This window comes from Bufo bufo, chromosome 2 (genome assembly GCF_905171765.1).
Source record: "Bufo bufo chromosome 2, aBufBuf1.1, whole genome shotgun sequence".
Classification (NCBI taxonomy): Eukaryota; Metazoa; Chordata; class Amphibia; order Anura; family Bufonidae; genus Bufo; species Bufo bufo.
In genome coordinates, this window is record NC_053390.1 from 409,767,100 (window position 1) to 409,781,972 (window position 14,873).

The window sequence follows — 14,873 nt, forward strand, 5'->3', positions numbered from 1 at the left end:
CAAGTTCAAGAAAGTCCTTAATGATTTTCTTGAAAATAATAATATGACAAGTAATAGGTAATACATTTTTGGAGATAACATATTGATCCAGGGATCTATTCTGATTGCCAAATGAGGAGTTTAGGAATAGTGATGAGCCGCAGGGGCAATATTCGAATTCGTCATATATTTGCGAATTCGAGAATTAGTTATCTCCAATTATTATTTTCTTGATTGCGGTAATCAGCAATTGAAAAATTTGCAATAAAAAGTCGCATTATGAAAATTCGCATTACGAAAATTCACAATCAACACTATTTCTAAAGTCAAAGATATTGCAACCTTCTCATTGGCCCACAAGTTAGAAGCAGGGAGGGTCTACTGATTAAAAAAAAATCTCGAATATTCAAAATTACGAATATATATCACTATATTGTAAGTGCCGATATTCACGATAAAAATTCGCAATTCAAATATTCGTGATCAACACTATTTAGGAAAGAATTTTTGCCCTTACACGGATCAGTTGACAATAACCTCACTGGGAATGTTGCCTTCTTCTGGATCAATACAGTTTTATTGGTTGGATTAGATGGACCTATGTCTTTTTTTCAACCTAATCAATTATGTAACTATGTCGAAGGAGAGGATTTCTTAATCCATCTGAGTGGGAAGAGCACATAATTGAGCTTGACAAAAATAACTAATCTTCTAATGAATTAAAATAGGTCAAAGTGTTTAAAATTGAACAGTTTATTGCTCAAAAAACGTTTAAAATTTCAACATCACTTCAACTTACTGGTTTGGACCAGCATAAAATACAGACATTTCAAAACACGAAAGTGATATACCTTGGTAAGTACTGAAAACTGAACAAACTCAGCTGTATGTTACCAAAAAATAAAATATTCCCTATATAAGCATCATGACTGATCACATAAATTTTTTTATTTTGTAATTTTTTTTTTGCTAGAAATAAAACCATTGTAGCGAAGTTACCAAAATTGTGGAAAATTCATGAAAGCTATTTAACAGGAAAACAGTCTTTGTTTCCCATAGACAACCAGTCAAAGCTTTAATTTTTCAAGAGGACAGTGAGAAATTAAAGCTGTACTGTGATTGGTTGCTATGAACAACAAAGACAGTTTTCATGAATCTTCCTCATTGTCTTGTACCAGTCATCACACTTTTCTTACTTTTTAAATAATCAAATCCTTGTATATATCAGCCATGCTTGAACAGTGTTACAAGAAATCTTCAAAGTTAATTTGCAGTGTAAAGTTTCAGTGTGATATTTTACAGATATAAAGATTTCAAGAAATATACAAACAGCAAGCTTAATGTATTAAAATGTCAGCAGGAGAGGCTGGACACATCTAAGTAGACAAATAACTTGTCAATGCTTACTATAGAAGCACCAACAATGTGTTCACAGCCATCATGGTTCTAGCAGAGGTTTCGTATTAACACCAATGACAGCAGATCCCTTATAGCAATTAATTAAGAAAAATATTAAAAGATTTAGGCAAATGTTGAAAATGTGAAATATTTTATATTTGAAAACTCAACACACATAGACTGAGGAGTGAAATTATTCTTCTATTTTTTTCAATCTGAAAACTAAATTTTAATTACCATACATATTTGGCGAAAAAACTCAAATAACAGAACATATCTAGAGTAATACAGTAAGTGCTTAAATTATTACTAACCTTTCAACAAACTTTCCATAAATAAATATTACAGGCGATCTTTGTAATACAGTATGTGTTATCAGGGCAAAATTCCTTTCTCCCTCTAGTAGCTTACTCTTCCTCTACTCTCCCCTCCATAATCTTCTATAGACAGATGTAAATGAATCCTTTAGTGGGCTGACAATCCATAGTGGTCTTTAAAGACTGAATTAGCAAACAATTCACAGTGAAAAGTCTGATAAGTGGAGAAAGAGGCATTTTTCCTAATAAAATATATTGTTTTGTTATATAAGATATTATTGATATAAGTTTCTTGAAAGGTTAGTGACAATTTATTCAAAATCCTTGACAGGTAAAGTTAAATAACTATCCTACTCTCTTGGGCACCTCCATAAAGTGAAATCCAGCCAATAATGAACTTTTAACATGCCACATCAGAAAACACATTGGTGGAGTCTATGGACAGGATTGATTTCCAGAACAAATAGTCTATAATATTCTATATAGTGATTGAACCCTTTGGAACCACACTTATATGCAGGTAATATATGTTTTATTCTTCTTATTTGAGTACAAAGGACAAATATATTAGAATTTTGGATTTTGAGAATGTATTCAAGTTTGAGAGGTTGACAATATCTGAGAATCATTGTCAAGTGTAATAATTTAGGGTTAGTAGGAATTATACAGTAATAGAAAATGGAATAAAACTTGTTCTTGGAAGAAGTTGGCAACAGTGAGCTTTTAAAAAGGACAGTGTAGGATCCAAAGAGCTTGTAAGTCAGAGAACAGGATAGAGCTTTTTTTTTTCACAGTATACAAACATGCTTATATTGAATACAATTTGTCAGGAAAGAACTATGGTCCCAAGTGTAAATATTACAGCGCAAATTTGACGGACTCTTTCTGGATCTGTGTTTTGGTATATGAACTCTTAAATGAAACCCAGTTAGACCCTTGATTACACCTATTCCATAACTAAAAAGATTTGGAAGAAGTTGAAGTGAGGCTTAAGTCTCCATATGTAGTTCAAATGTTGATCAAAATATTTGGAGAAATTGGATATCAGAAGCTTCTACCTCAGTGGATGGGCAATTTTCATGAGAAAAATATGTCCAATGAGGAGAGAGATATTCTAGCAAGAGAGCATAAATATAAACCTCTGGCACAACATTCTAGGAAAAGCTCTAAGGATTTGAAAGGCCGTGGATTACAATATTAGGACAGATTTGCTAATCTTGTCAAAGGTTTAAAGGCAAATTTCTAAAATGAGTCAAATGGTAATCTCTATCTTTTACAAACTAATGATAATTGTTGACTTATTTACACACATAAATAGAGGTTGTTTCGTCAATAGAAAGGTGTATATGTATCTGGTAGGTAAAAACACTTGAATGGACATACTGTACATATGTAAATAAATGTTGGCTATATTTTCCTCTAGTTGAGCTTTCATTTAAAATTTTTTAAGTCCTTTCAAATATGTACAGTATTTGTAGTGAATATGTGTTACTTATTAACTAATTCCTCTCAGATAATAGCAATCCTGCAGTTCTACTACCTGCAATGAAGAAATCGAGATTAGGTTCTTCAGAAATAAAACAATTGTATTACTACTGTATTAATAAAAGTGTTATATGGCCTAAACATATAAGCCCCAAGAATGGCATTTTGTATGCCAGACCAAGGGGTAATGTATTATAAGGATAATATTTGAAGTAATTTTTGGAGTTTCTACTGTTATTTAAGCCATTTTTTGCAACAAATATTACCACAATTTGTTGCACACCATTTTTAAAATTTGTCACACGAATTACCTCTGGATTTTTCAGTATAAAGTGATTCCGATTTTATTCCAGTAGGGGGCTGAATTACACTTGCAACTTTATTTGCAAGTTTTTAAAAAGTCATAAATGATAAATATGGCTAAAATTGGAACTCCGCCCAAAAAACTACTGTATACCCCTATGTAAATGGCATGGCGCAAGCCACAAGAAAAATGTTACAAACGTTTCATAAATTTGAGCTACTCCACCAACAAAACAGCCCAAAATACAAAGCCTTTCCTACATTACCCCCTTAGTAATCAGGCTTGCTTGCTGAAAATGCAGGAACTCTATGAAGAGGTAAATAATTTTGGCACATCTATGATTCTGAACTGTCTACTCCACTTGGAATAGATTTCATCTATAATATACAGCAGATTGCCATTAAAGATTTTTAAAATGTGAGTTGTCAGCATGGAAATCTTAGGACTAATGATGCATGATGAGAATAGCAGTAACATTTGTAACAAATTCCTCTCAGCAACCATGATACTGGCATCTAGGTATGTTTTTTTTCAGACCCCTCAAGCACCAAGGCTACCTCTGCACCTCCACCTTCCCCCTTAACTTCACACCTGAGCAAATTGCTAAACATACACACTGGGGGAGATTTATCAAAACTGGTGTAAAGGAAACTGGCTTAGTTGCCGATAGCAACCAATCAGATTCTACCTTTCATTTTTTCAGCTCTACTTTGTAAAATGAAAGGTGGAATCTGATTGGTTGATTGGCTTACACCCATTTTGATAAATCTTCCCCAATGTGTAAAGACCTCTATGTATGTAACTCTGAATGTCAATGTACAGTTCTATGTATGTGGTTCATCTATGTAGTAAAATGTCAGCATGTACATGGCAATATGCTCATCATAAAGACTCAGCCCCCAATGGTAGATTATAAATTGGATGTTGTGGGAGCATGCCTGGGGCCTGAGGGGACAATTAATGTAAAAAGTGCCCATATGATAATCTGACACTGGCACTGTGGCAAGTATTTAGGTACTGCACTCCCAGTGATGATCCATCAGAGGGGTTATGTCTGGCTCACTTAGGGTGCACAGTGTGACTGTAAAGAGTGGAGTTGCAGATCATTCATGGTGACTGCATTCCAGTGATCATATTGAGACTATCACAGGGCCTGTGGTCTACTCTAAAGGATTTTCCAGGCTTCTAGTGTTGATGAATTATCCTCAGGATAGGTTATCAATATCCAGTCAATGAGGGAACCAACATTGGGCACCCCCTACTGATCATATGTGCTCAGGAAATAACACAAGGAACAGAGCCAGGGTGCACATCTCCTTTCAAAGCTTAGTGGCCATAACAGGTTACTGAGGCTCATTTCCTTTTTAAGTATATTGTGAGCTGAGCTGCAGTAACCCTAGAAGACCACTTCACCTTGAACAGAGCTGTTCTTATGGCTCCTTTCAAAGTAGAAGTTCCAGTAATGATGGTTACAGGAAGCAGCTTTTTGGTGGAGGTGTCTGACCACCACCAATCGGATATTGAAGCCCCATCCTGAGCATAGATCATCAATATGGGGGGCTTGGAAAAACCATTTAATGTGCCACTTCTCAAGGATCATATGTAAATTAAATGAAATAGTGTCCCTAGTAAACTTATTGGATATTTAGGACTTTAAACTACTTTATACAGCGTGTTCAAGTTATACACCTTGTATGATATTAGCAGAGCGGGGTCAATTGCTATCAGTTTGACTGATAATGATATCATTTATATAATGTGTATATGTCAATGTCTATGCACACACATGTCTATGTATGTATTTTTCATTTTTATAAGACGTATAATTACTGAGAATAAAAAGTCTGTGGAGTACTAAGGGTAGCAAAATGTGCTGCATACAGGACACAATTGTGCATATCAATACCATTACCACACATGTTGTATGCATTAAGGTCATTGAACTGTGCTGCAGCAAATACAGCCTACAAAACTGTTAAGGCTCTGTTCACATCTCCAGCCAGCTTACATTGATTTTTGATGGTCAAAACAGTGGCACATGCAACAGTCAGAAACCTGACAAACCTATTAAAGATCAATCAGGGAAAAATTAATGGAGCCTAATGAACCATAACAGATAATGACATATGTGTCATATCTGTCATGGATCCTGTAAAAACAGCACGATATGACACCAGTGTGAACAGAACTTAAGACTTTCTTGGTGACTACCAAACTTTTTGCATTCAAGCTACTGACCCACAGATATTTCCAGCAAGATATAGATGACACTACAGATGTAGTCACCATTACTTTGACTGTCTTAATGTATAAATGCAACAAAAAACTATGGACAATAAGGCCAGTGCAATAAGGACTAATGACTCCTTCAAATTGCTTTACACTTCCTAATAAATAATGGGAAAATGTGCCTGTATGAATAATTACAAATAACATATCAGTTGCTACTAGTCACTGCTGATAATAAGATTGATTATATAGTATATGGAACAAATGACCAAGATTTCAATCAAAAATTTACGTTCACACCTTCAAGTATAAAATTCTTCTGTTTTTGAAAAAAAAATGAAAATGTATGATAGCGTTTTCATTTACACAGCAGTTTAATGCTTATAAAATAATACAAAAAGTTGTATACAAACATCCATAACAATGACAATTTTAAAGGATGGTCATCTTGTTTTAGTGCACCATATACCATAACAGGAGAAAAAATGTGCATATGGCATGAACATGGGATGGCAAATGCTGACACTACAAAATAAAATAATATCAGGGCAAGCTACATCACTTCCTTGAACAAAATTGTACAAAAACATCAGCTTCTAACTACTGTAGATATAACATAATACTGATAGTCACAGTTTTACAATGAGCAACTGTGTTTCTTGATGGTCTCCATCGAATGTAGTATAAAAAAACAGTTCCTTTTCTGTCCATTATGTGATTCAGGTGACTTCAGTCATTGATGAAGAGTGATTCTGTTCCAAAGAATACAGATAAAAATCATTAAAGAGTTAGGTTTCAGTTCATTGACGTCATAAAATCATGTTCATACGATTTGGGATCAGGATTTCCTTTTATTATAAGAATGCTAAAGAGGTCCTCTCACTTCAGCAAATGGCATTTATCATGTAGATTAAAGTTAATACAAGGCATGTACTAATGTATTTTGATTGTCCATATTGCCTTCTTTGCTGGCTTCATTCATTTTTCAATTGCATTACACCAGGGATTACAGTCACTGCTGCAGCACACATGTGAGGTGGCCGGAACGGGAGCTGCTGTGCATGCACACCTATATGCACTCCCACGGTCCCGGCCACCAGAGAGACTGGCACTTTTAGCGTGCAAGCACGACCACCGCTGCTAGATTATAGGGTGGTCATATCATCATTAGATGCGAGCAATGTATAATACCATGGAAAAATGAATCAAGCCAGCAAAGGAGGCCATATGAAGAATATACTAGCAGGGAAAACAGCCTCACATGCCAATAAAATGACAAGACCATGTATACAACAAGGGGTTCCTGAACCCTGTGTGAGGTATTGACAGGCCTCATGTATGAACGATGCTATGTATCTCCGAGAATGGTGCAAGAAACCTATTAAGGAGATGCATATCGAGGTTTGCTGTGGTGCATCTGAGATGTGCCACCAAAGTACCTCGTCTTGGTGGAGTAAAATACGTTAGCTTGTGCATCCACTAGAATAGATAGTGGACGCTCTTGTTAACTAGCATAAAGTGCCTTGCAAAAGTATGTACCCCCATTGACTTTTTTCGAATTGTGGTACATTAAAGCCTTAAGTTCAATGTTTTGTTAATCTGAATTTTATGATGGATCAGAAAACATTAGTCTAAGTTAGTGAAGTGAAATGAGAAAAATATATAAATAAAACTATTGTTTAGAAATAGAAAACAGAAAATTGGCATGTCCATATGTATTCACCCCCTTTGCTAGGAAGCCCATAAAAAGCTCTGGTGCAACCAATTACCTTCAGAAGTCACATAATTAGTGAAATGATGTCCACCTGTGTGCAATCTAAGTGCCACATGATCTGTCATTACATATACACACCTTTTTTGAAAGGCCCCAGAGGCTGCAACACCTAAGCAAGAGGCATCACTAACCAAACACTACCATGAAGACCAAGGAACTCTCCAAACAAGTAAGGAACAATGTTGTTGAGATGTACAAGTCAGGGTTAGATTATAAAAAAATATCCAAATATTTGATGATTCACAGGAGCACCATAAAATCTATCATAACTAGGGATGAGCGAACCCGAACTGTATAGTTCGGGTTCGTACCGAATTTTGGGGTGTCCGTGACACGGACCCGAACCCGAACATTTTCGTAAAAGTCCGGTTCGGGTTCGGTGTTCGGCGCTTTCTTGGCGCTTTTTGAAAGGCTGCAAAGCAGCCAATCAACAAGCGTCATACTACTTGCCCCAAGAGGCCATCACAGCCTTGCCTACTATTGGCATGGCTGTGATTGGCCAGTGCAGCATGTGACCCAGCCTCTATATAAGCTTGGGTCACGTAGCGCTGTACGTCACTCTGCTGATTCAAGCATAGGGAGAGGTTGCAGCTGCGACGTTAGGGCGAGATTAGGCAGATTAACTCCTCCAAAAGACTTCATTCTGTGATCGATCTGCAGCTGTGGATCATTGAAGTGCTATTATTGACTTGCTCACTTTTTTGAGGCTGCCCAGAGCGTTTTTAGATCACTTTTTTTCTGGGGTGATCGGCGGCCATTTTGTGACTTGTGGTGCGCCAGCACGAGCTATCACCAAGTGTATTTAACCATCGATAGTGTGGTTATTTTGTGCTATATCCTACATCAGCTGCAGGCTGAGCCTGTGTCACCGAAGTGCATTTAACCATCAACAGTCTGGTTATTTTTTGGCCATATACTACATCAGCTGCAGGCTGAGCCTGTTTCACCCAAGTGCATTTAACCATCAACAGTCTGATTATTTTTTGGCCATATACTACATCAGCTGCAGGCTGAGCCTGTGTCACCCAAGTGCATTTAACCATCAACAGTGTGGTTATTTTTTGGCCATATATTACATCAGGGGCAAGTTGAGCCTGTCACCCAGCGCCTAAAAAATAGACCTGACATTTCTATTCAACCAAATCTGCACAGTTTTAGCTGGTCAAGTTATTTGTAGTGACCGTAAAAGCAGACTTTTTGTTCTGGGTTGAAAAAGCATTCCCAAATTTGCCATTCTGAAAATAACTAGTTTGTGGTATTTGAGGCCTACTTGAAATCTATCCCAAAAAGAAAATCTTACATTGAAGTTATTGATAGTGTCATTCAGAAAAACCTAAGACACACGCTAGCGTGCTGATAGAAGTGTCATTCTGTGATTAAACCTATAACTGTCACACAGCGCCTAAAAAATAGACCTGACATTTCTATTCAACCAAATCTGCACAGTTTTAGCTGGTCAAGTTATTTGTAGTGACCGTAAAAGCAGACTTTTTGTTCTGGGTTGAAAAAGCATTCCCAAATTTGCCATTCTGAAAATAACTAGTTTGTGGTATTTGAGGCCTACTTGAAATCTATCCCAAAAAGAAAATCTTACATTGAAGTTATTGATAGTGTCATTCAGAAAAACCTAAGACACACGCTAGCGTGCTGATAGAAGTGTCATTCTGTGATTAAACCTATAACTGTCACACAGCGCAAAAAAAAAACAGGTCTCACATCTCTATTCAACCAAATCTGCACAGTTTTAGCTGGTCAAGTTATTTGAGTGACCGTCAAAGCAGACTTTTTGTTCTGGGTTGAAAAAGCATTCCCAAATTTGCCATTCTGAAAATAACTAGTTTGTGGTATTTCAGGCCTACTTGAAATCTATCCCAAAAAGAAAATCTTACATTGAAGTTATTGATAGTGTCATTCAGAAAAACCTAAGACACACGCTAGCGTGCTGATAGAAGTGTCATTCTGTGATTAAACCTATAACTGTCACACAGCGCAAAAAAAAACAGGTCTCACATCTCTATTCAACCAAATCTGCACAGTTTTAGCTGGTCAAGTTATTTGTAGTGACCGTCAAAGCAGACTTTTTGTTCTGGGTTGAAAAAGCATTCCCAAATTTGCCATTCTGAAAATAACTAGTTTGTGGTATTTCAGGCCTACTTGAAATCTATCCCAAAAAGAAAATCTTACATTGAAGTTATTGATAGTGTCATTCAGAAAAACCTAAGACACACGCTAGCGTGCTGATAGAAGTGTCATTCTGTGATTAAACCTATAACTGTCACACAGCGCAAAAAAAAACAGGTCTCACATCTCTATTCAACCAAATCTGCACAGTTTTAGCTGGTCAAGTTATTTGTAGTGACCGTCAAAGCAGACTTTTTGTTCTGGGTTGAAAAAGCATTCCCAAATTTGCCTGTTGCAATCCTACAGGCTCACCTGAGTCAGAGGACAGGTGGCTGGAGGTGGAGCCCAGTGGCAAGGACCGCAGACACGTTGTAGTTGCAGGAAGTCAGGCAGAGGCGTAATTGGTTAGCAGGCGGTGGGTCAGGGCAGGCGGCAGTGAGCGTGGTCAGACAATCCGGATCGGGAACGGTGGAAGCAGTTCAGTTGGTAGGGACAAGCAGAAGAGTAGTCGGGGACAATTCCAAGGTCGGCAGCAGTCAAGTTGGTAGCAGTAGTAACAGAGGAACAGCAGTAGATGCAGCAGGATCAAGTCCAGAAGAACAATAACCAGCAGGGATCTGGTGCAAGAGGCTGGGCTTATAAAGAGGAAGTAGCAGGTGCAAGGAATCACAGAGATTAACAAGGCAAGGCTGGAACAAGGTAGATCAAAGAGTTCAGTATAAGGAAATGTCCAGAAGGGTTGGTAGTCTAGTGGCTAGAGCTACTGCCTGGGACATGGCTGGTCGCTGGTTCGAATCCTGACAGTACTCCCCCCCTTCCAAGGTGACCTCCGGGCACCGCAGATGATGGTTTATCGGGATGCCTTTGGTGGAAAGATTTTACCAGTCTGGGGGCATGGACATTTTCCTCCGGCTCCCAGGAGTTATCCTCGGGGGAATAGCCCTTCCACCCAACTAGATACTGCAGCCTTCCACGGTGGAGTCTGGAGTCAAGGATCTTGGCCACAGTGTATTCCTCCTGGTCTTGTACTCTTACCGGAGGAGGAGGAGGGGGGTGGCGGCCTGGGAAAGTGTTCTCAACATGTGGTTTCAGGAGAGAGCAGTGGAAAACCGGGTGCACTCAGATGGAGTCGGAAAGGTCGAGTCGGAAGGTGACTTCGTTGATTCGAGCCGTGATCCGGAAAGGACCCATGTATTTTTGGCCCAACTTCCGGGAGGGAACCTTTGGGCTTAGGTTTCTGGTGGAGAGCCACACCTTGTCCCCTACCTGGAATTCCGGAGCGGGTTTGCGGTGTTTATCCGCTGCCTGCTTGAAGCGGCTCTGGGCTCGATGTAGATTGTCCCGAATATTTTCCTGTGCCTGTTGTAGACTTGCAAGACGTTCGGCCACAGCTGGGACTGTGGTGGAAATGGGCAAGTGAGGGATGAAGGTTGGGTGTAGGCCGGTGTTAGCGTAGAACGGGCTGTATTGGGTAGAACTGTGCTCCGCATTGTTATAGGCGAACTCGGCCGTAGAGAGGTGGTCCAGCCAGTCGTCCTGCAGATGGGTGACGAAACAGCGCAAATATTGCTCGAGGGTTTGATTCGTTCTCTCGGTCTGCCCATTGGATTGGGGGTGGAGCGCAGAAGACAGGTTCACCTTGATCCCAAGGGCTTGACAGAAGTTTCTCCAGAACCTGGAAGTGAACTGTACTCCCCGATCCGAAACAACATCGTCCGGGGCCCCATGTAGCCTAAAAACCTCTCGGAGTACGAGATCGGCCGTCTGTTTGGCGGTAGGTAGGCCCTTGCAGGGGATGAAGTGGGCCATTTTGGTGAGACGGTCGACGACAACCAGAACGGTGTTCATGCCTTTGGAGGGAGGAAGTTCCACAATAAAGTCCATGGAGATTGAACCCCAGGGGCGGGAGGGAACCGGGAGTGGACATAGCAAGCCCACGGGGGAGGAGCGGGGGGTCTTGTTGCGGGCGCACGTCGTGCATGAGGAGACAAACCTCTTGGTATCTTTTCTGTAAGTTGGCCACCAGAAGAAATGGGAGAGGAGCTCCTGGGTCCTTCTGATACCCAGATGGCCGGCCAGTTTGGAATCGTGGTTGAGTTTAAGTACGTCAAGTCGTGCAGATTCTGGTACGTACAACTGCTGATCCCGGTACAACCAGTAGCCACCCTTGAGAGTAAGGTTCACAGCTCCAGGTGGGTAGGTGAGGAGGTGATCGTTCTCATACCCTTCCTTGAGGGAACCCAGAAGTTCCCTCAAGTAGGTGGCTCCTATGATGCTTCTGTCGGGAAGGATACCGGCCGGAGCCTCATTGATCTGAGAGGGTTCAGAGAACATCCTTGAGAGAGCATCCGCTTTGCCGTTCTTCGACCCAGGGCGATAGGAGATAACAAAATTGAATCTGGAGAAAAACAGACTCCACCTGGCCTGTCTGGCGGTGAGTCTCTTGGCGCTGCGGATAAACTCTAGGTTCCGGTGGTCAGTGTATACAGAGATGGGATTATGGGCCCCCTCCAGCAAGTGTCTCCACTCGGTGAAAGCGTCCTTGATTGCCAGCAGTTCCTTATTCCCGATGTCGTAATTCCGTTCAGCGGGGGACATCAGGCGGGAGAAGAAAGCGCAAGGGTGTAGGAGCATCTTTTCCCCTGAACGTTGAGACAGAATTGCGCCCACCGCAGCGTCGGAGGCGTCCACCTCGACCGTAAATGGTAATTCAGGGTTTGGGTGGGCCAGGATCGGGGCAGAGGTGAAGAGGGACTTCAGTTTAGCAAAGGCCTCCTGTGCCTCCGGAGTCCACACGAAGGGGACAGTCTTTTTTTTAGTTGAGTGATTGGGGCGATGATTTTCGAAAAGTTCCTGATGAACTTCCGATAAAAGTTTGCAAAACCTACAAACCTCTGGACCTCCTTTTCGTTCTTCGGGGCGGGCCACTCAGTCACGGCCTGGATCTTCCGGGGATCCATACTTAAGCCCTCCGGTGAAATAATATAGCCGAGGAATTGGGTGGAAGTCTGTTCAAATTCGCACTTCTCCAGTTTAATATAGAGAGACTGTTCACTGAGTTTCTGTAGCACCCTGCGGACATGCCCACGATGTTGTTCAGGGTCTTCTGAGAAAATCAAAATATCGTCCAGATATGCTACCACAAATTGGTCAAGCATGTCCCTGAGGACGTCGTTGATAAAATGTTGGAAGGTAGCAGGGGCATTGCAGAGGCCGAAAGGCATGACCAGATACTCAAAGTGACCATAGCGGGTTCGGAAGGCGGTTTTCCACTCGTCCCCCGGGCGAATTCGGACCAGGTTGTAGGCTCCTCGGAGATCGAGCTTAGTGAAGACTTTTGCCGCCCAAGTCTCTCAAGGAGTTCAGAAATCAGGGGGAGAGGGTACCGGTTCTTCACAGTAACGTTGTTGAGCTTTCGATAATCTATGCAAGGGCGTAGAGAAGAGTCTTTTTTCTCCACGAAGAAGAAAGGGGCCCCTGCAGGGGATGTGGAAGGTCGGATAAAACCTTTTTTTAGATTTTCGTCTAAGTACTCCTTCAGGGCCTTTAGTTCCGGCTCGGAGAGGGAGTATATACTGCCGAAGGGTATTTCTGCTCCAGGTAGCAGCTCAATCGGGCAGTCATAAGGCCGATGCGGGGGCAGTTTGTCTGCATTTCTTTTGTCACAGACATCCTGGAACTCCAGATATTGAGGGGGTAAAAGCTCCTTGGTGGATAGTCCGAATATGGTAGGTTCTTCGGGCGGAGAAGGGACGGATTCACGTAAACAGTTCTGAGAACAAAAGTCCGAGCGAAACCGTATGCAGCGGGCATCCCAGTCCACCGAGGGGTTGTGAGTTTCCAACCAAGGGATGCCTAGGATCACCGGAAACTTAGGGGAGGTGATCAGGGAGAAGTGAATGGTTTCCTGATGATCGGGTTTGACGAGAAGTTGAAGATCAGCGGTCTGGTGCGTAACCGGCCCAGAAGAGAGCGGGGTCCCATCGACGGTTTCCAGATCGATGGGGGCTGCCCTGGTTACCAGTTGTATGTTGTTCTCATGGGCGAAGGTCAAGTCCATGAAATTTCCGCCGGCCCCCGAGTCAAGCATTGCGGAGCAGGGAAGCTGTCGTTCCCCAATGGTGATAAGGATGGGAACAATGAAGTGGGACCCGGTACCTGTAGTGTCCATGGTTTCAGAGGCCAAGGGTGAAATTGTAGCTTGTTGTAATTCCCGTAATTCAGTGACAGCAATGGTTCGGCAAGTCTTATTGGGGCACCTAATAGCGAAGTGCCCTGGCTCGCCACAGTAAAGGCAGAGGCCCGCGGCCAGTCGTCTCTCCTTTTCAGCAGCCGATAGAGTCTTGCGCAGGGTGTCGACCTGCATCGGTTCGGTGGAGGGTTGGTGAGCCGGCTGAGTCATTGGAGTGAAAGGGTACGCGGGCCTGTTATCTAAGGACCAGAGTCTTTCTCTCCTTCTTTCCGCGAGTCTCCGTTCAATTCGGATGCACAGTTGGACAAAGTCATCCAGATCGTCTGGGGCGTCTACCCTGGCGAGCTCATCCTTTATAAGTTCGGAGAGTCCGCGGCGAAATTGACTTTTCTGAGCAGCGGGGTTCCAGGTGGTGTCCGTGACCCAGCGGCGGAACTCGGAGGAATACTCGGCTACAGAGCGTCTTCCCTGCCGTAGACTGTGCAGCCTAGCCTCGGCAGTCGCGCAGCGGTTAGGGTCGTCGAAGACTTGGCTCATGGCTGCGGTGAAGTTGTCTAGATTATTTAATAAGAGACTGTGGGACTCCACATATGGGGATGCCCATGCCAGGGCCTCGTCAGTTAGAAGGTTAATGATGAACAGGATCTTCTTTCTGTCCGAGGAAAAGGAGCCCGGCTGCATCTGAAAGTAGATACGGCACTGGTTGAGGAACCCCCGAAACTGGCTCCGATCGCCGTTAAACTTTGACGGGAGAGGCATGCGGGAGTCTGTGACCGCGCCACGTACGTCCAGTAGTTGACGCTGTAAGTCGATAATTTCCCTCTGTTGGCTCTGGATTGCGCAATGAAGTTGAGTCATTTCCTTTTGGGCAGAGGTGCCAAACTCCTGAAGTTCGAAGACTTGTTTGTGCAGGGTGGCCATCGCGGACTCCATTTTTGGGCTGGTTATTCTGTTGCAATCCTACAGGCTCACCTGAGTCAGAGGACAGCTGGCTGGAGGTGGAGCCCAGTGGCAAGGACCGCAGGCAGGTTGTAGTTGCAGGAAGTCAGGCAGAGGCGTAATCGGTTAGCAGGC

General features: G+C 42.2%; 1 protein-coding gene across 1 annotated transcript in view; it reads right to left on the reverse strand.

The window, feature by feature from the left end:
• Positions 1–6,273: 6,273 nt before the first annotated feature.
• PLPPR1 (phospholipid phosphatase related 1) overlaps positions 6,274–14,873 on the reverse strand; it is a 149,910-nt gene continuing 141,310 nt past the window's right edge. The window contains exon 7 of the mRNA XM_040420343.1: positions 6,274–6,464. Coding sequence (XP_040276277.1) covers positions 6,432–6,464 — 33 coding nt within the window. The 3' untranslated portion in view covers positions 6,274–6,431. The remainder of the gene's footprint in view (positions 6,465–14,873) is intronic.